The sequence below is a fragment of the Podarcis filfolensis genome, assembly GCF_964270895.1.
Source record: "Podarcis filfolensis genome assembly, chromosome: 4".
Classification (NCBI taxonomy): Eukaryota; Metazoa; Chordata; class Lepidosauria; order Squamata; family Lacertidae; genus Podarcis; species Podarcis filfolensis.
This window is the reverse complement of record NC_139607.1, coordinates 91,176,617-91,204,426: the sequence shown is the minus strand read 5'-3', so window position 1 is coordinate 91,204,426 and position 27,810 is coordinate 91,176,617. Positions and strand designations below refer to the sequence as shown.

The 27,810-nt window shown below is 46.1% G+C and overlaps 1 protein-coding gene and 1 long non-coding RNA gene across 2 annotated transcripts in view; both read left to right on the top strand.

Moving 5' to 3' along the window:
- Positions 1-27,810, top strand: part of LOC310761019 — a 73,576-nt gene that overhangs the window by 44,919 nt on the left and 847 nt on the right. The window lies entirely within an intron of this gene.
- CCDC81 (coiled-coil domain containing 81) lies at positions 67-27,219 on the top strand. Its single transcript, XM_083609891.1, has 15 exons — positions 67-517; positions 3,605-3,666; positions 4,780-4,936; positions 5,977-6,233; positions 8,186-8,271; positions 9,386-9,477; positions 10,249-10,366; positions 13,945-14,074; positions 16,181-16,327; positions 17,540-17,647; positions 19,076-19,245; positions 21,246-21,324; positions 22,400-22,626; positions 24,685-24,810; positions 26,838-27,219. The coding sequence occupies exons 1-15, from the start codon at positions 439-441 to the stop codon at positions 26,977-26,979; spliced, it is 1,980 nt and encodes a 659-aa protein (XP_083466017.1). The 5' UTR covers positions 67-438; the 3' UTR covers positions 26,980-27,219.

Here is a 27,810-nt window from a genome sequence, read left to right as displayed (position 1 = left end):
TTTATTGTGACGTCTCCCTTAGCAACCGGGAACGCGCGTCCTAGCGACGGCCCCGCCCCTCCCATTCATGGCCCCGCCCCCTCCATCCTGCATTGTGGAGGCGCCTCTCTGCGCCCAGGCGAATTTCCCCTTTTCTGCCATCGCCTCCGCGCTCGCAAGAAACCGGTTTGCTTCTGCACTGATGCGGAGGAGGAAAAGGGGAGAGGAGGGGAAATGGACAGCGCTTTGAAGGCTGGAGCGCATAAAAGGGAGTGAGAAGGAGCTATGTGACGGCCGCCGCCCCCACACCCAAGGAGAACCTCCCTAAACCAGCCCAGTCTACCTGGCTTTCTGCTTGGTCTTCTCTCTCTCTCTCTCTCTCTCTCTCTCTCTCTCTCTCTCTCTCTCTCCCTCCCTCTCCTCTGATAAAGGCAGAAAAGCGGGAAAGAGGATTCGAAAATGCTGGACACCATCCATGCCACGATCTTGGAGGGCGGGAGGAACGTCTTCCTTACACTTCCCAAGCTCACGACAGAAGGTAAGCTCTGTGTCCCCGCTGGGTTTTTACAGTTCAGCCTCCTGAATGAACCACAAGGCTAATATGCTGCAGTGCAAATTGCGTTTATGAATGACTGTACCTGGGAAAGCATCTGTTGTTGCATGCAAGAGAATCCCAGATTATATACATATACATATACATATACATATACATATACATATACATATACATATACAGCAGAGACATCACCTTGGCAACAAAGGTCCGTATAGTTAAAGCTATGGTTTTCCCAGTAGTGATGTATGGAAGTGAGAGCTGGACCATGAAGAAGGCTGATCGCTGAAGAATTGATGCTTTTGAATTATGGAGCTGGAGGAGACTCTTGAGAGTCCCAAGGACTGCAAGAAGATCAAATGCATCCATTCTGAAGGAAATCAGCCCTGAGTGCTCACTGGAAGGACAGATCCTGAAGCTGAGGCTCCAGTACTTTGGCCACCTCATGAGAAGAGAAGACTCCCTGGAAAAGACCCTGATGTTGGGAAAGATGGAGGGCACAAGGAGAAGGGGACGACAGAGGACGAGATTGTTGGACAGTGTTTTTGAAGCTACCAGCATGAGTTTGACCAAACTGTGGGAGGCAGTGGAAGACAGGAGTGCCTGGCATGCTCTGGTCCATGGGGTCACGAAGAGTCGGACATGACTAAACGACTAAACAACAATACATATACATATACATATGACTGGAAAGAAGAAACTAGTGGCACCGAGCAAGCCAAAAAGGCTAATATAATAGACATGAAATTACATTGCAAACCAATTTTACTCTATGTGAACATCTAATATGTCTTGTTCTTAAATCTACACAAAAGTTATCCTATTGCAACATCTGGAAAATGAGATTCCAAGAAGTCTGTGGAACTCCCTGCCTACTGAGATCAAGCAAGGCACCCTCCCTGTACTCTTTTTAGCACCTGCTAAAAACATTCTTGCCTACCCAGGTGCTTAGAAAGTTGAGGAAATTTTAATCTGTTTAACTTTTAGTCAATTTTTAGTTTACACACACACACACACACACACACACACACACACGTTCTGTTTTACAATTCTGAATACTCATTTAAACATCCTTAAAACATCTATTTCCATGGTTCATTTTGCATACCATGAAATCCCTACATATTTTATGTAAATTGAACCATTCAGTATTCCATTACTGCACCCATCAAAACTTATTTTGAATTTATCTTAATGCTACCAGCGTTACCATAACCTTTCTTGACACCTGGGAATTTCCATCTGAATTATCCCCAACAAAAAGGACTCTGGTTTTTTGGGGGGGAAAGTACCTTTAAACATTTTTTTCAATTCATGATGGATTATTTCCCAATATGCTTTTACCCCTTTACAGGTCCACCAGATTCAATCTCCAGATTCAATCTCTGGGGGCTGGAAGTGTCTCCTGCCTGAAAGCCTGCAGAACGGCTGCCAGCCAGAGTCTACCCTGTAAAGAGCACGAAGCTAGATGGACCAATTGTTTGACTCCATTTAAGGCTATGTCCTTATCTTACCTGCCTCCCCCCCCTTTCACAACCTCCGTTTCCCCATAATACTTGAGATCAACTAGGAAGATTGGAGGCTGCTTTATACTGAGTTAGACCACTGGCCCATCTAGCTCAGTACTGCATGCACTGACTGGCAGCAGCTCAATAGGATTTCAAGGAAGGGAACTCTCCTAGGTGGAGATGCTGGGGATCGAACCTGAGACCTTTTGCATGCTAAACAAACCTGAACAAACTACAATTCCCAGGATTCCTTGGGGGGAATTAATGCACTTTAAATGAATGGTGTGTATGCAGCTTGTGTATGTATTAAGCAAGCATGTTTATGTGTGGGTCTGGCCCCATCCCTTGGCCCACATTGGTTTCCAGGTGTCATTCGACAGCTTGGTGCTGTTCCCCTATACATTTTTGTTGTTGTTTAGTCATTTAGTTGTGTCTGACTCTTCGTGACCCCATGGACCAGAGCACGCCAGGCACTCCTGTCTTCCACTGCTTCCCGCAGTTTGGTCAAACTCATGCTTGTAGCTTCGAGAACACTGTCCAACCATCTCGTCCTCTGTCGTCCCCTTCTCCTTGTGCCCTCCATTTTCCCAGCATCAGGGTCTTTCCCAGGGAGTCTTCTCTTCTCATGAGGTGGCCAAAGTATTGGAGCCTCAGCTTCAGGATCTGTCCTTCCAGTGAGCACTCAGGGCTGATTTCCTTCAGAATGGATGCGTTTGATCTTCTTGCAGTCCATGGGACTCTCAAGAGTCTCCTCCAGCACCATAATTCAAAAGCATCAATTCTTTGGCGATCAGCCTTCTTTATGGTCCAGCTCTCACTTCCATACATCACTACTGGGAAAACCATAGCTTTTACTATACAGACCTTTGTTGGCATGACATATAGGGAGTCGGCCCTTGACGTTGATGCAGTGACCTGAATTCAGTTGCCTATAACCTGGTTTGAGAAATCTCAGTAAGGGCCTTTTGCAGCACCACATTTAAAGTATTCCACTGCAAAATTGCTGGCTCCATTCAAGGCAAGAGAGTTGTTGCAGTAGCTCAGTGTTCCCTTCTCTTGCTGACATATAAGTCTAATATTAGAAGAAGAAGAGTTTGGATTTGATATCCCGCCTTTCACTCCCTTTAAGGAGTCTCAAAGCGGCGAACATTCTCCTTCCCCTTCCTCCCCCACAACAAACACTCTGTGAGGTGAGTGAGGCTGAGAGACCTCAAAGAAGTGTGACTGGCCCAAGGTCACCCAGCAACTGCATGTGGAGGAGCGGAGACATGAACCCGGTTCCCCAGATTACGAGACTACCGCTCTTAACAAATACACCACACTGGCTCTCATTATTAGTTTCAAAACGGAAGTGGAATTGGCTTCTCACTGCCTGGAAAAGCGAGGAGTCACTATAGTAAGGAGTGATGGGAGTTATAGGCCAAACATCCCTTGAGGGCACCACGTTGGCTATTCCAGATGCAAATGCCCCATAACCTGTGGTTCCTTCCTTCCTTTGCTTTCGCTTTATGGGACAAGGGTATTAACACGACGCAGGATAACTCTGTATTGCTTTGCATTTCAGATATCCTCGGTATTTGGGGCACTGTTTCGGAGTTTGTTGAAAAGCAGCTTTCCATGAATAAGGTGGGAATTGTTTGTTCCTTTGCTTAAATGCTTGTTTTGAAAGATTTGGGCATTTGTGCATTCTGGTCAAAGTAGTGTGCAGATAAATTCTCCTTTTTTTGCTGATGTTTGGAGTTAGCATGCTCACAGAAGGTGAATCCCTGTTGGAGGCAGTGCTATTTTCTGGAAAAAGAGGCATGGGGAGTCACAATGAGCACCTTCCTCTCAGAATGGCAATGGCGGTCACCTGAGAGGTGCCAGAACTGAAGAAATGGCTTCCAGTCTTGTTGGGTTCAGAAACGCACTCGAAACCATGGCTTCATATCCTGGCTTATATGGAAGCCGCTAACCATAGTTTCCTGGTTCTCACCTGATGGGACGTTATGGTTAATACTCATGCAAAGGGAGGAGCAGAAGGGTTGCATTCAGGTGTGCAAAGCCCATGTATATTGTGATTTGATGGTGCAAACTGGGCTTTCATGCCCAGAACCCTTCCAACAAGGTGAACCCTTCCATCTAGTTCTCAGCGCTATCTACACTGACTCGCAACAACTCTCAAAGTTGCCAGCCCTACCTAGAAATGTCAAGGATTGAACCAAGAACCTTCTGAATGCTAAGCAGTTCTCCCAATCAGCTAAGGTCTTTTTCCAAATTTGTGGGTGTGGGGTAAAGGTAAAGGGACCCCTGACCATTAAGTCCAGTTGTGACTGACTCTGGGGTTGCAGCGCTCATCTCGCTTTATTGGCCGAGGGAGCCGGCGTACAGCTTCCCGGTCATGTGGCCAGCATGACTAAGCCGCTTCTGGGGAACCAGAGCAGCGCACGGAAACGCCGTTTACCTTCCCGCCGGAGAGGTACCTATTTATCTACTTGCGCTTTGAGGTGCTTTCGAACTGCTATGTTGGCAGGAGCAGGGACCGAGCAACGGGAGCTCACCCTGTTGCGGGGATTCGAACCGCTGACCTTCTGATCGGCAAGTCCTAGGTTCTGTGGTTTAATCCACAGCGCCACCCGCATCCCTTGGGTGTGGGGTATGGCTTGCCTAATGTTTGACCCAACCTAAGATTTGAACTGGTGACTTCATGGCTCATGTTCTAAACCATTACAGTAGTCCAGCTGTGCCTTCTTTTTTCAGGGTGTCTTAATACCAGGGTTGGGGACGTTCTCCTTCTTGAGACAGAAGCTGGAAGTTGGTAATAACAAGTACATCCTCATACAGCGGCCTGTGTTCCTTCTGTCTGAGAAACTTGCGCAGATCCATGGGCTGAAGTTTAACAAAATACACACTCCCGGTAAGAAATGGGGTTGTGGTGTGTGCTTTCCTCCATGCCCGTGTGTGCAGGCTACATTTTGCGGTGTGCAACCAAGCTATGCAACCAACGTAACACATGATATTACGGAGCGAAAATGCAGCAGCGCTGAGGATGGCAGCAGAGTTATGGAAAGAATGGGAAACAGAAACTAGTTTTTGCCCTAGGAACACAGGGCAGCTTTATTTCATAGTTCATGGCCTGAGCCAGGGAAAAGCTGGTTGTGGTGAGCACCTATTGGCTAGCACTAGTGGCATCACCAACACAGGTGAGCACAGTACAATTAGATTTTCGATATGGGGAGAGTAGAGTGAAGGGTCAGCGTACGCCAGTGGTGATTGATGCCAGGGGCAAAAGTGGAGACGGTCAGAGGTATTACTCGTACCTTTGTACAGTAGGCTGCAAAAATATTGGGCTTCATGTTTCAGGTAAGGAAGATGCACCGCCATTGCGGTTCAGGGACACATTCCAGCAAGGGAAAAGTACTTCAGGAAGGTGCGGGGCAAGGCCAGTGAGAGGTGTAGCCTGTGAAGTGGGCATGGCCTATGAATCAAAAGGGCCAGGTGGAGAGGCCTGGGGGCCACATCTCTCTTCTCCACCAACGGTCCAAGATGAGGGTGAAAAAAAGTTCTCTACTGGGAGAAATGTGTGAACAAGCTACTAGTGTTCTAACATTTTACTCATAAGATGCATTGCAGAGTTGGGGATTCAAATGTGGCCCTTCAGGCCTTTCTGTTTGAACTATCCCCAGGCCCCACACTCTCCTCACTGGCCGTTGTTTCACACTTTGAGTGTTTTTTTCTTGGGTACAGTGCCTCTCACTTGTCTGAACGGAGGATAGAGAGGTATATATAAAAAAACTAGCCTCTTGTACAAAGGTGAAATTTACATTTGTTGCTCCGCCTACTTTTGCCTCTTGCCCCGCCCACCACTGGCAAATGCCCCTTGGGATGGACATAGTCTTGCTTCCTGTTCAGATGATTTCTCTCTTCACCGATTCTTTTCCTGCTGCCCTCCCCTAGGTGATATCCCAATTGTTCCACTAAATTTCATAGTGTTATCCCTGGAGGGGCCTTTCAACAGGGAGACCGTGGAAGGATGTGTCCGAGAGACGCTGCTGTCTTTCTCGCGGTCCATCGCCACCAAGCAGACGGTCGAGTTCACCTTCAAAGGGATTGGTGTGCTGGTGATCCGGGACAACAGGGTGAAAATGAAGTTTTACAAAGACTTCCTTCGCGCCATGGATGGGAGTGGGAATCTCCTCAAGGCGCTTACAAACGTACGTTGGTCATCGTTTCCTTCTGGGCCTGGACGTTGTTCCGGTCTGATATTTCACCTGCCGTAATAATAAATAATTATTGCATTTGAGGCAGTTTCATTGTTTAGAGTGTGGTGCTGATAGTGCAAGAGGGACGCGGGTGGTGCTGTGGTCTAAACCACCGAGCCTCTTGGGCTTGCTGATCGGAAGGTCGGCGGTTCGAAACCCCACAACGGAGTGAGCTCCCATTGCTCTGCCCGAGCTCCTGCCAACCTAGCAGTTTGAAAGCACACCAGTGCAAACAGATAAATAGGTACTGTTGCGGCAGGTGTTCCGTTGTGCCAGAAGTGGTTTAGTCATGCCAGCCACATGACCCAGAAAGCTGTCTGTGAACAAACACCAGCTCCCTCAGCCCAAAAGTGAGATGAGAACTGCAACCCCATAGTCACCTTTGACTGGACTTAACCGTCCAGGGATCCTTTACCTGCTGATAACGCCAAGGTTGCAGGTTCAATCCCTGTATGGGACAGCTGCATATTCCTGGACTAGATGATCCAGAGGGTCCCTTCCAACTCTGTTTCTATGACTCTTCTACGATTCGTATTGTTGATGCAACACTAAGTACATTAGTTGGATGTATGTATAAGGTAAAGGACCCCGGACGGTTAAGTCCAGTCAAAGGTGACTATGGGGTTGCAGTTCTCATCTCACTTTTGGGCTGAGGGAGCCGGTGTTTGTCCACAGACAGCTTTCCAGGTCATGTGGCCAGCATGACTTAAACTGCTTCAGGCGCAACGGGACACTGTGATGGAAACCAGAGCGCGCGGAAATGCCGTTTACCTTCCCGCCGGAACGGTACCTATTTATCTACTTGCACTGGTGTGCTTTCAAACTGCTAGGTTGGCAGGAGCTGGAACAGAGCAACGGGAGCTCACCCCGTTGTGGGGATTCGAACCACCGACCTTCTGATTGGCAAGCCCAAGAGGCTCAGTGGTTTAGACCACAGCGCCACCCGCTCCTACTAAGAACATAAAGAGAGCCTACTGGCTCAGGCCAATGGCCCATCCAGCATCCAGTTCTCACAGTGGCCAACTGGATGCCGCTGGGTAATCTGCAAGCAGGATTCGAGCAACAGAGCCCTCTTCTCTCCTGTGGTTTCCAGCAGCTGTGCTGCCTCCAACTGTGGAAGCACAGCCATCAGGGCTAGGAGCCATAGATAATCCTCCCTCCATGAATTTGTCTAATCCTCCTTGAAAGCTGTCCAATTTGGTGGCCTTCACCACCTTCTGTGGGATCAGGTTCCATAGTTTAAAGATGTGCTGCTCATGGTTCCTTCAAGATTGGATGACTGCAATGTGCTCTACATGGGGCTTCCCTTCCATTTGATCCAGAAGCTACAGACAGGGCAGAATGCTGCAGCATAATTGCTAATAGAAACGAGGCCTTGCCAGCATAGGACACCTGTTCTCAGAGGTCTACACTGGTTGCCGATTTGCCACAAAGCCAAATTCAAGGTGTTGCTATTAGTATACAAAGCCCTTAATGACTTGGGACCAGTTTACTTGCAAGATCATCTTGCCCCAAATGTGCTCACCTGAGTCCTTTGATCTGCGGAGCTGGCCCTGCTACAGGTACCACACAATACCTGTTCCACATTCGTACGAAATCGATCTTTTAGTATAGCAGCACCTAGACTTCAGAACTCCCTGCCTATTTTCCAGCACCAACTAAAAACATTTTTGTTTAGACAAGGCTACCCAGATGAGCCGAATGTTGATGTGCGTTCAAACCTGTTTTTAGTTTTGCCGATTTAATTTTCAAGAAGGTTTTAAATAGTTGCATTCCGCTCTTTTACCGACAATCGTATTGTTTTATTCTCTTTGTAATCCGCTTTGAGTTAACTTGTTTTTCTTTTACAGTCAAGCAGTGTATATAAAAAAAAATGAACCACCACCCCTTTTTTTTCGTTATAGAGGCCAGGCACAGGGGACTCGGTGTTGTCAGCCAAAGAAACTGCTCTTCCACATTCATGCACCGGTAACGTGGTCTTGTTTCCAAGGTGGGTAGGCTCACCTGATCTGCACGTAGATTTCACCTGTCTCTCTCCTAAGGTGACTGCGAAACAGTTTTGATCTTTTTGAGATGGGATGGAAATTGCAAGTAGTTCAAAACACTGCTGCTGCCAGACTACTGGATGGTCTGGCTTCTGGGGAAGGGTGGCTGCAAGCCACAATGGCTGTTTTTATTCCTCTGAATACCAGTTTTCTGAGAACTGCAGTTGAATAACTGTTGGCTGGGTAATGATTGCAAACCCCTCCGATTGTCTCGGGCTGTATCATTTTACTTTTCAATTAGATTAGATTTGACAAATGCCGAACAGATGCAGACATAGAATAGGAACTAAAACAAAATAAACCACAGGTACATGAATGCAAGGGAGGCAGTGACTAGAACTATTTATAACATAGGATGAATGGTTAAAACGGGACAATCGGTGCAGCCATAAAACTGCTAGCACATTTGCAAAGCTAAGCAGGGTCTGGTATGGTTTCAAATTGGATGGGGGACTTGAGATTCCTACATTGAAGGCAGTTGGACTAGATGACCGCTGGGGGTACCTTTCCACTCTACAATTCCATTATTCCAATCTGCGTCTTCCTTCTGTGTTACTAAGTTTCTCTCCCTGTCCGCTACCCTAACCCTCTTACTTAGTTCCACATACATTGCTAAACTATTGGACCATCTAGCTTAATATTGTCTACTCTGGCTGGCAGCAGCTCTCCAGAGTCTCAGGTGAGGGCCCAGACCTGTTGCTTGAGATCCTTTTAACTATGTCCCCTTCAGCCTTAGCTCATCTCTTTGTATCAGGGATGCTTCCAGGTTTGAGGTGGCCCTTGGCAAAGGGCCCTCTGGTGGGTGCCACCACCTTAAATCTCACCCAGAGGTGGTGGACTCTCCTTTCTTGGAGGCCTTTGAGCAAATCACCTGCTGGGGAGTCTTTCGTTGCTGTTCCTGCTTTGCAGTGGTTTGGACTAGAAGGTATCTTGGGCTCCTTCCAGCTCTACAAGTCCATGATAAATTCCCCACAATTCAAATTCCCCTTTTGGGTGTGGGGAAGAGGGCACCCAAAGCCATTTGTTTTGACTGCTTTCCCCCCGTCTGCACCCTCACAGCCACCGTAGGGTTGAGATGAGAACCATCCCCGAAGAAGGTGAGAAGACCAGGAAGGAAAAGGAGCAGGCAGAGAAAGAAAACAGCAAAAAAGGTGGGGCAAGAGCTTTCGCAAGCCATTTTATTTTCATATATTTCCTGATATAAGGAAATATTTCCTGATATAAAGACTGATATGTCTTTATAGTGGCTGTCCTCCTGCAACATACCAGGACGTGTCCAAAATTGTCCTGGAAACAGGCTGTGTATCATATCTCAGACATGACCTCAAGCAGAGATGGGAAAGCTCTAGAAATTTTGACATCTTGCGGGGCTGCGGGGAGACGACACCATTCCCCTCTGTTTATTTATTTGTTCAGGAATATTTACACCCCACCTACTAACCAAAGTTTTTGAGGCAGCTTGCAAAAATATTTTACAGCAGTAGTCACTACAGAAGGGTAAAGATGTGTCTATGTCCCACCGCCTCCCCTTCTTGTCAGATGCTCCAATAAATGTCGTTCTGCAACCGAATCTCCTCCCTTGTTGATAGAGAAAATATTTCCCCCTTAGGTTTTTTCCCCTCCTTCAAATTTTATTTACCAGTAAGCAAGATAAACCGAAGAGCTTACAGAACTTGGTTGGTTTTTAAATGGGACATTTGTGGGGAAAGTAAAACTGCACACATTTGCTTGTCATATGTGTGTGAGTGTTTGCATTTTTCATCCATGGTTGAGTAGGTGATTGCGATAGAATGGTGCAGTCCCTTAATCTCTCCCCCCCCACACACAAAAAATGTGCACTTTTCACAGTTAATTTTTCACGAGCTGCTTCCATTCACTCTGTGGAATTCTTACGCAACCTTCTGCTTCTCTCCTTCCTGTAGAAAATCTCTCGCCCAAGCGCCTTCTGTCTCGCCAGCTGATTTCTCCAGCCAAAGTCTCAGGGATCTGTTTGACCGAAGAGTATGAGAAGAACTTGAAGCCCAAGCTGCCTCCACAAAGGTAAGATCTTGATTCTGAAGGCAGCGGGGAGGTTTCTCACTCTCTGGTCCTGTGAAGATAAGAAGCTGCCTAGGATGGACTCAGACCACTTATCAATCTAGCCCGGTGGCTTGCTCTGATTGGTTGCGTATCTCTAGGGCCCTAGGCTTTAGAGAGCAAGGCTTTGGGGAAAACAACTAGGACATGTTGGCCATATGGGTCCAGGTCATCAGTTCTTGCTCTTCCGCCTCCCCGCCTGTCTTCTTCTTTGGCGATCACTCGTAGCCGAGTAAGATTGTCTTCCATAAACACAGCTTTAACAGTGCGTCCGTAGGTGACTGTAGAGGCCAGTTCTGGAGCCACACGTCCTTCCACAGTGGGGACATAGATTTCCAGGTGGAAGTTGATCATGGTGAGAGTTTGCCAAACGTGCCTTCCTCCTAGCATATTTCTCCCTTGTGTCCTGAGTTTGAGCATCTTCAAAGCCCCTGACACCTTTGGTAAAGGCTGTTCTCCATTTGGAGCGCTCGCAGGCCAGTCTTTCCCAGTTGTTGGTGTTTATACCACATTTTTAAAGATTTGCCTTGAGAGAGTCTTTGAACCTCTTTTGTTGACCACCAGCATTACGCTTACCATTGTTAAGTTTGGAATAGAGGACAGTGGTACCTCGGGGAACAGACACTTCAGGTTACAGACTCTGCTAACCCAGAAATAGTACCTCGGGTTAAGAACTTTACTTCAGGATGAGAACAGAAATCATGTGGTGGCAGCGGGAGGCCCCATTAGCTAAATTGGTACCTCAGGTTAAGAATAGTTTCAGGTTAAGAACGAACCTCCAGAACGAATTAAGTTCTTAACCTGAGGTACCACAGTAGTTGCTTTGGAAGACGATAATCAGGCTTCCACATAACATGACCAGTCCAACGAAGTTGATGCTGAAGAACACTGGTGATCTTTGCTTCTTCCAGTACACTGGCATTAGTTCACCTATCTTCCCAAGTGATGTGTAATTTTTTTCGGAAACACCATTGATGTAATCCCTGCCTGTCTCACAACTGCCACAGCTGTGTGCCTCCAGATGTTGTTGAACTACAGCTCCATCTCCAGGGACCCATAGCCATCCTGGCTGGCACTGATGGGAGTTGTAGCCAAAAATACCTGGAGTGCAACAGGTGGGGAAAGCCTGCTCTAAGATTTAAACATTCAGGGTGGCCTGTGAATGCTTTCATCCATCTTATTCCCCCGCTGAGACGTGCGGCTGGAATTGTCCAATCTCATTTCCCTGTGCGCTCTAAATATGAGAATCTTCAGGGTCTTCAGGTGTTTGTTTGGTTATCTGTCTGAGATAGTGGTCAGTGTGGTCAAATGTTTTGCCCTTGCCCTCTCCCTGCCATGCACAAATATGCATGTTGCAATACTTTTTTAAAGAAGAATGGCAATGGAGTCTGTGGGATCTCTAGCAATTTTAATATAGAATTGAGTCAGAACGTTGGGCTCACAGCAATCTGCCTCCAGAACTGGGATTTGGTGGCAAAGTTTGAACTGGAATGGGTTCTTAAACCCTGCAACGCCCAGTGGTTCTCCCCTGCAGATCCGCCCCATTTATATGGCTGGGCTCATTTATAATTCTGCAACTTGGTTGCTTTTTGTTTAAGCTGCCAGGGTTTCATTTGCAGGAGGGAATTGAGAGATGGAGAAAGGGTTAAGCAGCTGCCTCCTGCCCAGTGATTTCAGCCTACAAGTGCTTCTCTTCCCCCCTCATCAGTCTCCAAAATACAGAAATGCAGGGTTGGAGCTCCATTTGCACTCCTGTCTAATTTGGCCCGCAGGAATTCAGTCTAGTTCTATTGTTGATTCAGACAAGGAGTTTGCATCTTCACAAAGTCACAAAAACCTTCCTTATTGTGCAAGATGTTCTTTGGGGTGCAGGTCACCCTCTCAATGTAAAGAGTCTGCTTTGGTTTTCTCCTGACCATTGCTCTTCCCTCCCCATATGCTCTCTGCAGCAGCTATTGTGCAGCTGAACAACAAAGTATAATTGAAGAGACTCAGGATCCTCTTTCTCGATCGGGGGCAAATTCTATCCTTCCTCTTGATGACAAGACACTGTTTGGTTTCGACAAGGTCAAAGTCCTCGGCGCTGAAAGGCTTTTTAAATGTTTTAAGGGCTCGTCTGAGGCGTTGTGTGAGAGGCCAACAGTTGCTCTCCGAAGCCACTGAAAAATGGATTTGCCAGCAATTAAAGATGTAGGAGAACTTTTGTCCTTAACTGGAAGAGATCCTTTGTTCAGGGCTGAGGGAAATTGGAGGAGATAAACCAGAGACCTCTTCCATTATTTGTGGGTTAACATGGAGGCATCTTCTTCGCAAGGGAAGCTGATTATAATGTTGCACACAACAGACGGCACCAAAGATGAGGAGGCCGATAGAATTTCAACTTGCTCTCTTTGCATTCTGTTTATTTAGATAATGGCGTTCAGCACGCCTGCTGTTTTAATCCTACCCCTCTCTTCAGGGGAAGGGAGGTCTCAGGTATAGACTGCTCTTAAAGGGACTGGGCAGTGCCGACGCTGGTGGTTCTGTTAGGATTCTTGCTCCGTGTGTGCAGTCATGGGATTGTTGTCTATCACATGATGGTGTATGTTTTCATTACACAGTGTGGGAAGTGACGGAGACAGGATGTTTTGTGTTACTGTGTTCTGGAAAGTGGGACTATTGTCTTTTGTTCTTTTTCTCTTTGCTGTCTGATGAGAAAGAGGAAGGAGCTAAGTCAGAATGTTCTGAGTGTAATATATGTAAATATAAGTAGATTAGCCAAAATGCTGTTCTACTGAGTTCTGTTACGCAAACTTCAAATACTCTGCAGGATCCCTAAGTATGCTAATTCTTTTTGGTATCAGTCGCTGTGATGTTCAGGCTGGAGAAAGCTTTTGAAGCTCCTGACCGACCAGGAGGGAGAGAACATGCCAGCCAGGCATGTTTCTTTGTCAGAGTCCTACACGAGTGTAGGGAGCTTCAAAAGCTTTCTTCTGCCTGAACATCACAGCGACTGATGCCAACAGACATTGGCACACTTAGGGATCCACAGAGTTTTCGCAGCTTGCGTAACAGACCTCAGCAACTCAGCATTTTGGCTAATCTACTTTATTTACATATAAACACACACGGAGCACTGCAACATGGCTCCCCCTCTCTCTCTAGCATCAGACAGCAAAGAGAAAGAACAAAGGACAATAGTCCCGCTTAACGGAACACAGTAACACAAACCTCCTGTCTCCATCACTTCCCACTCTGTGGAGTCAAAACATACCACATCATGTGATAGACAACAATCCTATGACTGCAATCATGGAGCAGGAATTCTAACAGATCCCTCTAAGGATGGTGAGGGCAGCGGTGTTAGCGCAATGGAAGCCCAAATCCTTACTCAAGGCTCCAGAGTTTGTTAGGGATTGAGCAACATTCAGGTTAAGCTCGTCCAACTTCCGATCCCACTGTCAAGGCGGAAGTCGGGACAGACACTCTCGCCTTCTCCAGAGACACAGTCCCGTGTTTGGTATGCATAAAACTCCTGCTGGCCATGTTTTTGTGTTCTCCAGGCAAGGACCGACAACAACGCCCGCTCCCGAAGCCCCGAAGACAGAGCAAGAAGCCAGCCCCGCCAAAATTCCTGCCCTCAGACCCCGGACTCCATCCCCCATTTGTCAAGATCATGGTAGGGCAGGCCAGGTATAATACGTAGCTTTTCCTCCTTTTTTGTCTATATATTTGCAGGGCCAAATAGGTATGGCCTTTGGTAGGGGACGGAAGTCAGCAGCTGGCAGCCCGCGACCCATATTTGGCCCATTGCTTACACACACACACACACACACACACACACACACACACTGGCATAGGAATTATAGTCCTGCAACATATGGAGGCCCACAGATTAGCCACGCCTGCAGTCTGAGGACCCTGTGGTGCACATTTCTTACATAGGCCACTTCTTTTGCCTTTATGACAATGCTCTAGTCATTGCACCTACTTGAAAAGAGCCTTTTTACACAAGCAAGGGGTCAGATCTGTGTTTGAATGCTGAACAAAACAATAGCTTTTGCCTGTGCAAACGCCACCAAGAATTTATGAGCTGGAGCAAAATTTGTGCTTGTTCTTCCTAGATAGATTTGGGAGGGCGGGATTTCAGGGATGCAATCTTGTTTTGTCCTAGTTCCTAACATCTCTGGTGGTGCTTTGGTGGCTGCATGAGTGGTGGTGCGCACGCTTGCGTACAAAGCATGCGCAAGGCAAAAGAACCCACCTTGGCGCTTTTGTACCTACTGGGGAAGTGTGGATTTAGCAAAGTTGTGGCTGAGAGGTGTTCCAAAACTACTGCCACAGGGTGCACGTTTTCAATATGATTGTGTGCATCCTTTGGCAACTCAAACACTAATGCATTTCTTGTAGCATGCACTTTTTGTGGCATGCACTTTTTGCTGCAAAAACAACTGGACTGGACCACTGCAATGTGCTAAACATGGGGTTGTCTTTGAAGACCTCTTGTGGCCCCTAGTCTTCCCAGAAAGAAAATGCAGCTCTCAGGCTGTAAAGTTTTCCCTAGAGCTGTTCCAGTGCTAGAAATAGCCCAACAACACTCCTCCACGACCCTTTCTGTTTCATTATTTGGGTGGTTTACTGTGATGGAAATATAACAATTGAGCATTTGTAGCCCTCTAATGTTACCCTCAAATCTGCCACCAGAGACACCCTACTCTCCATGATGGACAAGGTGCAGTTGTGCCAAGTCAAGTTTTATCTACTGAAAGCCACTAGCCTTTATAAATTTTCATTTTTGAAACTCTTTTTCTGCCTCCATTTCTGAGGAACTCAAGTCAGAGGGAAGTTTGGAGCTGATGTGCTATTACAATGTATTGGTGACTAACTTGTGTTGAGTCTTTGGTACGCTGAGGCAAACAGAACAGCCTTAGGTTTTTAAAGCAGAGGTTTTCAACCTTTTTGGGTCCATGGCTCCCTTGACCAATGACATTCTTTCTGCGGCACCCCTGTGGGGCTCAGGAGCCCAGATGTCACCCCTTGCCTGCAGAGCTGGCAGCCCCTCACCCCTTTTCAGACACCCTCGCTTGTGGAGTGTTCCCTCAGCCTCCTCTCCTCTCTCCTTGGGAGTCCTCTGGGCAGCCACAGCTGACACCTCTGGTCTCTGAACTGCCCCCCACCTGCCCCAAAGAGAGGTGCCTCATCACACTGCCCTACAGGGGCCTGGGAAGCACCCCCTGGCCAGCCCCAGAGGCACCATTTGCCTGGAGAGCTTGTAGCCAGGGCTGCTGCTGCAACAAACAGTTGTGCAAGCCTTTGAGAGGCAGAGACACAAGAGGGCATCAGAGGAAGGGAGGGAAGGAAAGAGGGACAAAGGCCAGTGTTGCCCATGGCACCCCTGACCCTCATTCAAGGCACCCCAAGGTGCCATGGCACACTGGTTGAAAACCACAGGTTTAAGGATATTTAGCCCCTTCAGAGAATAGGTAAATGATATTCCTGTTTTCATTGTTTAAAAGGACTCATAGTTAAAGCTGACCACAGTTTGCTGGTTTGATCAACACACTAAACTGCGGTTAATGGAAACCAGAAGCAAAAGCTTCTAAACTCCTCTTCCACAGCCACACTGGAGGAGGAAGAGGGGGGAAAGGAGAGAGTGAGAGCCCAAGGCTTGCTGCAGCTTATTCTCATCATGCCAAATTATGGTTTTGTACTTCGTCTGAACACTGGAGTCAACAAGCTAAAAGCGGCAAAATCAAGCCTTCAAATCAATATAGTAATGCATACTATATGCATTCCCAGGAAATGTGCTACTTGTGCATGCAGCGTGCTCAGAGGAGCATCCCTTTGTACTTGGGTGAAGAGAAGAGGAAGAAAGAGAAGGAAGAAGACAGGATATTGGCACAGTATCAGGCCCTAAAGGATCACGAAGCCTTTCAGAGGCAGCTGGTAAGGCGGCACAAGAATAAAAACAACACCCTTTTCTTCTTCGTCTAATTTAAAAAAAGGGCAGATCTTTTGAACAAGAAAAGGGATGCTTCTACTGAGGATGGATTCACACATGCAGAAATGCCTGTATTAAGAGGAAACTGGGCATGAAAATGCAAAAATTAGTGACAGTAGCATACGAAAATGCATTGTATTAGGGGGAATGGCTTGCAGAAATGTGCATATTTGTCAAAACCGCAAGCACACCTGTTTGCTGTAGGAGAAGACCCCTCTAAGATGCCGGTGAATTTTCATGAAAATTAAAAGTTGACAGTTGTTGTGAAAATGTGGAGAAATGAATTTAACATTGGGAAAATGAGAAACCGACAGATTTGTTTGTTCATGGTCTCTGAATAAGGTAGCCTCTTATGTTCACTGCTACCAGTGTGTAGAGGTTGCTTGTTTGAGAACATCTCCTGGGTTAAAGTCTCCATGCAGGTGCAAAGCTAATATATCTAGGGGAAGAATTAGACTGAGAGGGTAAGAGAAAGTGTTGCATTGTGTTGCCTTTCTAGAGAATGAACCCTTGTTTGTTGGGGCTTTCTCACACCTTTTTGTCATGTTTGCTTGTAAGTCACTTTGGGTTGCCTTGGGGAAGAAAAAGTGACTAACAAATTAATAAATAAAAATAGCAATGATGATGATGATGATGATGATGATAATAATAATTTATTTATTTATACCCTGCCCATCTGACTGGGTCTCCCCAGCCACTCTGGGCGGCTTCCAACCAAATATCAAAAACAATACAGCATCAGACATTAAAAACTTCCCTAAACAGGGCCATCTTCAGATGTCTTCTAAACATCAGCTAGCTGTTTATTTCCTTGACATCTGTTGGGAGGGCGTTCTACAGGGCAGGTGCCACTACCGAGAAGGCCCTCTGCCTGGTTCCCTGTAGCTTCTCGCAATGAGGGAACCGCCAGAAGGCCCTCGGTGCTGGATCTCAGCGTCTGGGCTGAACGATGGGGGGTGGAGACGCTCCTTCAGGTATACAGGACCCTGCTCTGTCACCCTTTGCCTCAAATGCATCTTTTAGGATGCTGAGAGGGAGAGATTGCATTGCACGTTTAAGGTGAAGCATTATTGTAAGCTGTTGGTTTCTCACCCCCTTTTATTCTGCCCTCCCCTTTTCACTTTGAATGCACCTCCGGCAAATCTCCTACACCACAGATGCGAGCGATGACAAATCGAGAAGAGAACCAGAGAATTGCGGCTTTTAACCTCGGGGTTGCCGAAGCCACCAGGAACCACAAGAATGATAAACCTTCGGACAGCTACGTGAGTTCATGCCCTCTGTGATAGTCTAACTGCCCTGGCATCTCTGGTCAAAGCGGGAGGTGCTCTGAAATAGCTCAGTACTTATTTGTTTTCTCCAAATACCAGGGCAATACCAGGGCAGGGTGCGATAATACAAATGAAAACAATTCATGAAAACATTCGTAATACAGCGGTACATTGGTTCTCAAACTTAATCGTTTCCGGAAGTCCATTCCAAAACCAAAGCGTTCCAAAACCAAGGTGCGCTTTCCCATAGAAAGTCACGCAAAACAGATTAATCCATTCCAGACTTTTGAAAACAACCCCTAAAACAGCAATTAAACATGAATTTTACTATCTAACAAGACCATTGATCCATAAAATGAAAGCAATAATCAATGTACTGTACTATAAAATAAATAAAACAGTATTGTAGATGAGGAAAAAAAAAATCTTACCTGCACTGATGATAGTCATTGTTTGGATGGGGGGCTTTTATCCATTTCCACAGTCACACAATCAATAAATCAATCAATCAGTCACTGAACTGGGTTCCACACAGTCACAAAAACAAATTAACTGAAAAAGCCTTAAAAACAAAAAAGCAAAAAAATAGCAAAAACAGAAGTGCCAAACTTAATCCATTCCGGAAGTCCATTTGACTTCTGAAATGTTCAAAAACCAAGCCGCAGCTTCTGATTGGTGCAGGTGCCCCAGAAACAATAGCTGACAGCCGCATCGGACGTTCAGCTTCCAAAAAACGTTTGAAAACTGGAACACTTCCGTGTTTTTGGCGTTTGAGAATCAAGGCGTTTGAGAACCAAGGTACCACTGTAGTGTTCAGAATCTGGCCAGTCCCTCAACCTTAGCAATAGCAGAAGGTTCCCCCCCACACACACCAGGACTGTACTCTGGGTTTACCGCTAATGTCATTGATTTATTCATTACATTAATAGTCCAGCTTTCCTCCAAGGAGCTCAAGGTGGCACACTTGGTCCTTGCTCTCTTCACAACAACCCTGTGAGATAGGCAAGGCCAGAAGATGGTGATTGTCCCAAAGCCACCCAGTGGTGCATCGTGGCGCACGGGGGATTTGAACCCCAGTCTCTCAGGTCCTGGTTTAACCTCTAACTGCTATGCTGCACTGGTTCTCATCTCTTTGGGGGTTTTCAACAGGTGTGATTTTGTCACGGGGAAGAGACATTTCAGGCTGTGGCTAGAGGCAAGCGCGTATGCTTTGCATGCAGGAGGGCCTGGGTTCAACCCAGGCATCTCCAGTGGGACTAGAAAGCTGCTGCCAGTCCATGTTGGCAATGCTGAGCTACAAGGACCTGATGGCCTGGCTCAGTCTAAGGCAGCTCCCCGTGTTTCTGTGATGGTTGGGAATTTCCTCAATGCACAAGATTGGATGAGGTCTTCTCAACCGACTGGTGCCTCTCTCCTGAACAGAAATCGTACATCTTTGAGAAGAGGCCAACCAGTGCCACCATTCAGCAAAAGCAAGAGGTGTACGCACAACAGCTGGGGAAGCAAGTGGACGACAAGATGGCCAGAGAGTTGAAGCTGAGGCAGGATCAGGACCTCATTGACCGCCTGGAGCAAGTGCAGCTGGCAGAAGAGTAAGTCTTCTGGGACGAGTTGTCCCTGTAGGCCAGGGTTTCCCAAACTTGGGTCTCCAGGGACTCAGCTGTTGTTGTTGTTGTCATTTAGTCGCGTCCGACTCTTCGTGACCCCATGGACCAGAGCACGCCAGGCACTCCTGTCTTCCACTGCCTCCCCCAGTTTGGTCAAACTCATGCTGGTAGCTTCGAGAACACTGTCCAACCATCTCGGCCTCTGTTGTCTCCTTCTCTTTGTGCCCTCCATCTTTCCCAACATCAGGGTCTTTTCCAGGGAGTCTTCTCTTCTCATGAGGTGGCCAAAGTATTGGAGCCTCAGCTTCAGGATCTGTCCTTCCAGTGAGCACTCAGGTCCGATTTCCTTAAGAATGGATAGGTTTGATCTTCTTGCAGTCCATGGGACTCTCAAGAGTCTCCTCCAGCACCATAATTCAAAAGCATCAATTCTTCGGCGATCAGCCTTCTTTATGGTCCAGCTCTCACTTCCATACATCACTATTGGAAAAACCATAGCTTTAACTATATGGACCTTTTTTCGGCAAGCTACACAGCTGCAAATGAAATGTTTCAAATGCGTTGTAAAGTGCAACATACAAATGTGACACTAGATGGCGACTGTGAGCTATGCGAAATTCAATGTGTTTTTCAAAACTTTTTTTTTGAAAAAAGCATTTTCACAGCGTTTTTTAATATGTGTGTAGATTCCACCCAGCTGTTTTTGGACTGCAGTTCCTATCATCCCTGACTGCTGGTCCTGCTAGCTGGTGATGATGTGAGTTGTAGTCCAAAAACAGCCAGAGACCCAAGAAAACATTACTGTAGATGTTCCTTTCTCAAGGTGTTTTCCACTGCGAGGTGTGAAGCAGCCTGCCCCAACCTGGTGCCCTCCATATGTTGGCGGACTACAATGCCCATCATACCTGAGCATTGACCGCAATAACAGGCTGCTGGGAGTTGTAGTCCGAAACCTCTGGAAGGTACTAGGTTGGTGAACTGCAGGTGACATCAGATATTTTCATGGACTGCTTTAAGAGCTGCAGGGAGATATCAGGTATTTTCACATTTTACCAATAAAGGGCCAAAGGAATTGACTTCCTAAATAGAATTAGAAACAAAATTGTTTAAACATAATGTGCTGGCTAAAATAGAGATGTATAATCAAGTCAGTCAGAACTCTGATTGCCTTTCCAGGGCAAGACCACAATTTATTTCCTCTCCCTCCTTTCCAAAATTGCTGTTGGGTATAGTTCCTACTTTGCCAGACAAGCATAATTAGGGCACTTTTTCATGTTTTAAAAGCTAATGGGCATATAATTAAACTAAAGATTTTAATAAACGAAGAAGAGAAGACTGATGATGTATCAGGTGTCAGGAGTGGGATAATATTCAACTGCCTATTTGCCAGAACAGCACCTCTGTACACTTCAGGTAAAGAGAGAGCCTTAGGGCTCTGGACCCTGAACAAATATAAGATTTTTATTTTTAAAAAATTAATAAATTGAAAATTGTCAACCCTGTTGTAAAGTGGCCTGAAATAATTCCTACATTGTCAACCACTGGGCAGGAGTTAATCCTGTACAGTAATCTAGAACTGTGTGTGAAAAAATAACAGAAATAACAATACACTGAGTCTAATCGGAAGTCAAATGTGTTTATTTTCTTCTTTTAATTATTTCTTTATTTTTCTTTTTTCTTTTCCTCTCTTTCCTCTCTTCTTTTCTCACCTTCTTTTGGTCTTTTTCTTTTTGATTTGCTAAGAAAGAGATAAAGAGATATAAGTTAAATATGAAAATTTGCATAAATTGATGTTTTGTAATTTGTCAACTATTGTTAAAGATGGTCAATTGTAATGAACTGATGTATTAGTTATTGTGGATTTTTTTGTTATTGTTGAATCTCAATCTCAAATAAAAGTTATTTTAAGCTTTTTTAAAAAAGGAGTAAATCCTACTGAAATTTGGCTGGCCGAATGCTACACATGTTCCTCTTTCTCTTTCTAGGTTAGCTGCCCAAAGAACAAAATACCTGAAGGACAAAATGGAAGAAACAAAGTGTTATAAGAGAGCACTGGACACGCAGGTAAAAATGAGGGATGCAAGTTAACAGCGCAGCCCCCCAGGTGTGTTTATTCAGAAGGGAATCTTGTTAAGTTCAGTGGGGCTTCCTCCAAGATAAGTGGATATGGTGCTGCAGTCCCATTGAATGAACCGAGCCCTATTATTATTATTATTATTATTATTATTATTATTATTATTATATCAGGGTGAATTTTAGGCTGTGGAGCTACATAGAGGAGCTGACTGATTGCCTCCTTTCAAAAAAGCATTATGAAAAAGAAGCTTGGCTTCTCTAATCTCAAGGTTACGGGTTCGAGCCCCATGTTGGGCAAAAAAGATTCCTGCATTGCAGGGGGTTGGACTAGATGACCCTCAGGGTCCCTTCCACCTCTAGGATTCTATGATTTCCACCTGCGATTCCCAGAAACTGGAATTCAGAAGTATACAGACTCTGATAGGAGAGATTGAACTATAGCCATCATGGCTACTAGCTATTGATGGCCTTATCCTCCACAAATTTGTCTAATCTTTTAAAGCCGTCTTGTAAATCTGCTCTGTAGGGTTGGGACTTTATATACATTATTTACACAATGGGCCCCACGTGATTGGCTAGTTCCGGGATTCACCTGTAGGCCAATCAGGCTGCGGATTCACTTCCACCTGGAGTTGGATTGGGTGGCTCCTGCGGACCAATCAGACTGCTGCATTCTGAATCCTATTGTTCTAGGACCAATCAGACTGCTGCATTCTGAATCCTATTGTTCTAGGACCAATCAGACTGCTGCATTCTGGATCCCATTGTTCTAGGACCAATCAGACTGCTGCATTCTGAATCCTATTGTTCTAGGACCAATCAGACTGCTGCAATTCGGATCCTATTCAACTCAGTACATAACACCAAACATCCCACACTCTCTCAACCGTTCCTCATAAGGCTTGGTTTGCCTTATCCACACGTTCTGTCTTCACACGTGGTATAGATCACAGTGTACGTGGCTCCGTAGTTCCCCTAGACCTGTTTCCGCTTCCTTATGAGAGAAGCAGGTGTAAGAGGAAAGAGTAAGGCTCACTTTTTGCCCTCCGAAATTTGGACCCAGATAAAGATGAGGCCAGCTCCGTTGCCGCAGTACGAGCCTGATTCGGCCGGGGTCATCTTTGGGAAGAACGACATGAATAACGAAAGAATGGGCGAAGGAAGGAAGCGCTGCCAGGAATATTCCAAATGCCAGCTGCAGGCGGCTGCGGAACGCAAGCGGGCAGCCATCCTCAGGGAGCTGATCGATCAGCGGAGAGCAGCAGAGATGCTTCAGAGAACGAAGGAACAGTAAGAACACAAAATGGTTGTGCTGCGGTTTTTCCAGTAGATATACAGAGCTGGGCCAATCTTACTGTTGTAACGAATATCCATAACATTTTTACCCTGCCCCCAAAAGGCTCCCAGGAATCAGTAATAAGAAAGTCTCTGCCCTCGGGCTTACAGTCTAAAAGACACAACACAAAAGGAAAAGGGGTTGGGAAGAAATAATACAAACTCAGGCATTATTTTTTAGCTGCAAAGTTCTTGTAATTAGGCAGTGGGAGGGTGACTCCTTCAGGCAGCAGACTTCTGGGTTTCCGGAAAGGTCAACAAGTTGCTTAAAAATATATACATATATTTTCATCATCATTTTTGCTCCCCAAGTAACGTCCTTGTGGAATTTTCTGCACTGGGAGCCGCAATAAATTGGCTAACCTTGGGTACCATGTACTTTGCTTAGGGACGGGGGAGGAATCCTGCAAACTCAGATTCCTAATTGTACTTGCCTTATTTGATTTGGGTGGACTGGATCAGGTCTGGAGTCCACTGCCCAATCTACATTCCTTTGCAATGCCTTCCAGTCTTGTTCCTCAGCTTAATCTTCCTGAGGACAATGGAAGTTGCAGTCCAACAATATCTGGGGACCCATAGCTGAAGAACAATGGTCTAGGTCTAGATAATATTGAACTAGATGCACCAATAAGCTGACTTGGTGTAAGTCAAGTTTCCTACACGGTGCAAGATTTACGTATAAGCTAAAAAAGCTGTAGCTTACACCCCAAATTTTTTTAAAAAACCAAACAAAACTGGATGTACATTTCCAAAATATAAGATAAAATACAAATAGAATAAAACCTACATACAACAGTGTTTGGTGTTGTGTAGGCTCCTATGATGTAAGTAATGGGCCCTGCCTTCTAGCCTGCTCCCTAAAATATCACTGGTTTGCTCATTTTTATATATAGGGTGTGGGACACGGGTGGCGCTGTGGGTTAAACCACTGTGCTGCTTGGGCTTGCCGATCGAAAGCTTGGCGGTTCGAATCCCCACGACGGGGTGAGCTCCCGTTGTTCAGTCCCAGCTCCTGCCCACCTAGCAGTTCAAAAGCACGCAGTGCAAGTAGATAAATAGGTACCACTCTGGCGGGAAGGTAAATGGCGTTTCCGTGTGCTGCTCTGGTTTCGCCAGAAGCGGCTTAGTCATGCTGGCCACATGACCTGGAAAAACTGTCTGCGGAAGCGGACAAATGCCAGCTCCCTCTGCCCTGTAAAGCGAGATGAGCGCCGCAACCCCAGAGTTGTTCGCGACTGGACTTAATTGTCAGGGGTCCCTTTACCTTTACCTATATATAGGGTGCCTACATTCTGCATGAACTGGTTGCATGGCAACATGTGGTAATGGCTTTAGATACCCATTAGGTCCATAAATTAAAGGTAAAGGGACCCCTGACCATTAGGTCCAGTCGTGACCGACTCTGGGGTTGCAGCGCTCGCTTTATTGGCCGAGTGAGCCAGCGTACAGCTCCTGGCTCATGTGGCCAGCATGGCTAAGCCACTTCTGGTGAACCAGAGCAGCTCAGGCAAACGCCATTTACCTTCCCGCCAGAGTGGTACCTATTTATCTACTTGCACATTGACATGCTATCAAACTGCTAGGTTGGCAGGAGCAGGGACCGAGCAACGGGAGCTCACTCCATCGCGGGGATCTGAACCGCCGACCTTCCGATCGGCAAGTCCTAGGCTCTGTGGTTTAACCCACAACGCCACCCGCGTACCTGCGCCACCCACGTCCATAAATTACGATATAGCATATATTCAACAGTGACAATTGGTTGTTGACAAAGGACAGCTGGACATATAACCATTACCTTCAGTAGCTTAAGGCCTCATCAAACCTAAATCCAGCCCTACCTACACCCCTAATGGTTTTTTGGAGGGGAAGCCTGTGTGCGCGCTTATTGCAACCCATTGCAAATGTGCATTGTTAGTTTTCCAGTTTTGCACTATCTATTCTAGTGGGGAGAACAGAGCAATGATCTGAAAGGAGCCAGGATCTGACTCTCCCCCCCAACGCTGCCTTTTCTAGGTTGATGGCTGAAAAAGGAGAGCGGCTAGAGAAGATATTCCAGATGAACTTAGCCGTGCAGGAGGACTGGAAGAAGAGTGCTGGGATGAAGAGGCAGAGGGATTACGAAGAGCAGATCTTTAGACGGTAAAGTTCAGCTGACAGCCAAACTCGCCAGCCCCTTCCTTGCCTCTCTCTTGGCTGGGCCAGAGTGCTGCCGCTAAGCTGCCATCCAAATGGCAGTGGCGTCTTGGCACTCTGTGGGTGCAGAATGGGGAGTAGCTGAGTCCCACCATCTCCCTAGTGCTAGGCTCTCTCTTCCTGGCATTGGTCACCCTCCCAAAATGACCAGGCTCAGTTTCATCCAAGAAGAGACAGTCCCATTGCATCACGCAGGACTGGGAATTCTGGGTGATGGCATAGCATCTCTCCCTGTCCCTGCCCATCAAAATTGCTTTCCATGGGGACAGGACAGTGGAAGCTTAGGTGGAAGAATGTGTAGACATCACTGCTGTAACTGAAAATCTGTTCATGTGTCTTGGTCTGTTGAAAGGGGATGTAGAAGGATGTCAGCTGTGATTAGACATGAATGGGGTCCAAGCAAAATTACTCCCCTTCACATTCATCTTTTCCAGTTGCAAATACAGTGGTACCTCAGGTTACAGACGCTTCAGGTTACAGACTCCGCTAACCCAGAAATAGTACCTCGGGTTAAGAACTTTGCTTCAGGATGAGAACAGAAATTGTGCTCCGGCGGCGCGGCAGCAGCAGGAGGCCCCATTAGCTAAAGTGGTGCTTCAGGTTAAGAACAGTTTCAGGTTAAGAACAGACCTCCGGAACGAATTAAGTACTTAACCCGAGGTACCACTGTATACGTATCAAGTCCCAACGACTTTATTTCGGAGGGGAGATGATGTTCTAGAAAATGTCAGCTCTGTTTGAAATGGGGGTGTGCAACCTTCCTTTAAAGTCTCGTGACATCACTTGCAGCTGAGAGTAGTAGTAACAAACAACAACAACAACAACAACAATTGGTGTTGCCCCAGCAACTCTGGGCGGCTTCCAACAGTTAAAAATACATTAAAAGGTTAAAAATATATTATAATTGCTTGTTGCCTTCCTGAAGCTTGTCTTGACCCATGTGATTTTTATTCACCGCCTGTCAACGTGTCAGCAGCACATGATAATTCCCAGCTGATGGCATAACATCCCATTTTTACTTCCAGAAGGTCCACCCCAGCTCTTCTGTGGCCACTCAGAGTGGCTGGGGCAAAACTGATTATTATTATTATTATTATTTTATTATATCAATTGTGGCAATGTCCTGACACACTAAATGTGTCATCATGCATCAAATAAATAATAGCAACCATTAATTTTGCAAAATGGAAAGATCTTTGAAAGGGTGGGGTTTTTTTTAGCTTAAGATTGGAACAAGGAAACAATTGGCATAGCACTAAACAATTTGAAGTCACAGGCAACGTATCCCTGACATTCCCAGAAGCTGGGGAAAAGTTGATGCCTTGATTGTGAGCATCCTCTGATGAAGATAAACACATACATTAAAAATGTTGTTATTTATGTTCCGATGTGGTTCAGAAGACCCTTCAGAGTGGTGGTTTACAGTACGTAAAATGTGTGGCTAGCCTGTGGCACTCCAGATGTTGTTGCACTGCAGCTCCCATCATTCCTGACCATGTTGATGGGAACTGGAGTCTACAGTTCAGCCGCCCTGGTGAAAAATCGTAACAGCATCATTGCTATTCTGAGCTGCCTTATACTGAGATGGGCGTTGGCTTGTTTAGCCTACGATGGTCTATGGCAGCGATGGCCAAGCTCCAGCTGTTTTGGGACTACAACTCCCATCATCCCTAGTGGTCAGGGATGATGGGAATTGTAGTCCCCAAACAGCTGGAGAGCCAAGTTTGGCCATCACTGGTCTATGCTGAATACCAACAGCTCTTAAGGTATATGATGAGAGGACAATTTCAAGGCTGAAATTGGCGAGGTGCAGGGTGGGAGGTCTCTGTAGGTGCCCCCATTGACAAACCCCTTCTATAAACAGGAAACATTTCTGATGAGGTGCAGCAAGGTTTGAGGACAAGGGGCTGGCTGGCATATCCTGTTCGGGGAGCCCGTTGCTTTTGCTAAACTCTGCCCCCTTTCCATTACAGCGCTGGCGACAAACTCCTGCTGCTTGACCAGTGTGCGAGGTATCGCCGCTGCTACCAGTGCAAGAGGCGCATGAGCAACTGTGGGGAAGCAAATGTTTTGGTGGACAGCAAATACATCCCTGGATCCCGGTTGGTAGTTTGAAGCAAGTTCGCTGCTTTGTTTCTTCCCTCGCCCTCTTTCATCTTGCAATTTTTTTTATCATTCTTTTTTTTTAAAAAAAGAAAGAAATCCGATCGTGCTGATGTGCTTGATTTGATTCCCGCAGCTCTGTGCAATGCATTCTCCCTGTTTCTGCTGCTTTCTGGCTCAAGATTCTTGTTCCCCTAGCTTCTGTATGTTTTTATGGAGAATTATGTTGAATTAAAAAAGACATGGAAGTGCCCTCTGGTAGTATCCTGCTTGCTTTGGTGCCAAAGATTATTAGCCAAGCTTCTAAATTTACACAGAAACCATTTTATTATGTTTTCAGCTGACAAAGTTTACAGACTGTGGCAGATTTCTGGTGCAAGTCGTATTTAAACTGGACACCATTGCACTTTTGTAATCAGTTTTAATAGACTTGCGCAGACGCACAGCATACGGTACTTACATGTGCTTAGCTGTTGAGTTACAAAATCATTATCCTGTCAGCCACTGCCTTGTGCTTCTTCACAGCTTATAAGAACCAACACATTCATCTTTGTCTGAGGTTTTCAGTAATAAAACAAACACCAATACATTCTAAGTGCTTTAATGCAGGATTACATACGCAGCGTGACCAACAGTCTCCATCAGATCGCTATTTGATGAAAGGACAGTGGCAAGAATGGTTGGTGGCTCATTTGAGATAGCAGCTGCCTAGATGGAGAAGCTCCATTTTTTATTTCGAGAAAGTACTTGGGAAACAGTTTAAGACCCAACCCCCCAAGGGGCACAGAGGTCTTCTCCTAGTTTCCGAGATATATATATACCCCAAGGCCACCTCGAACCAGC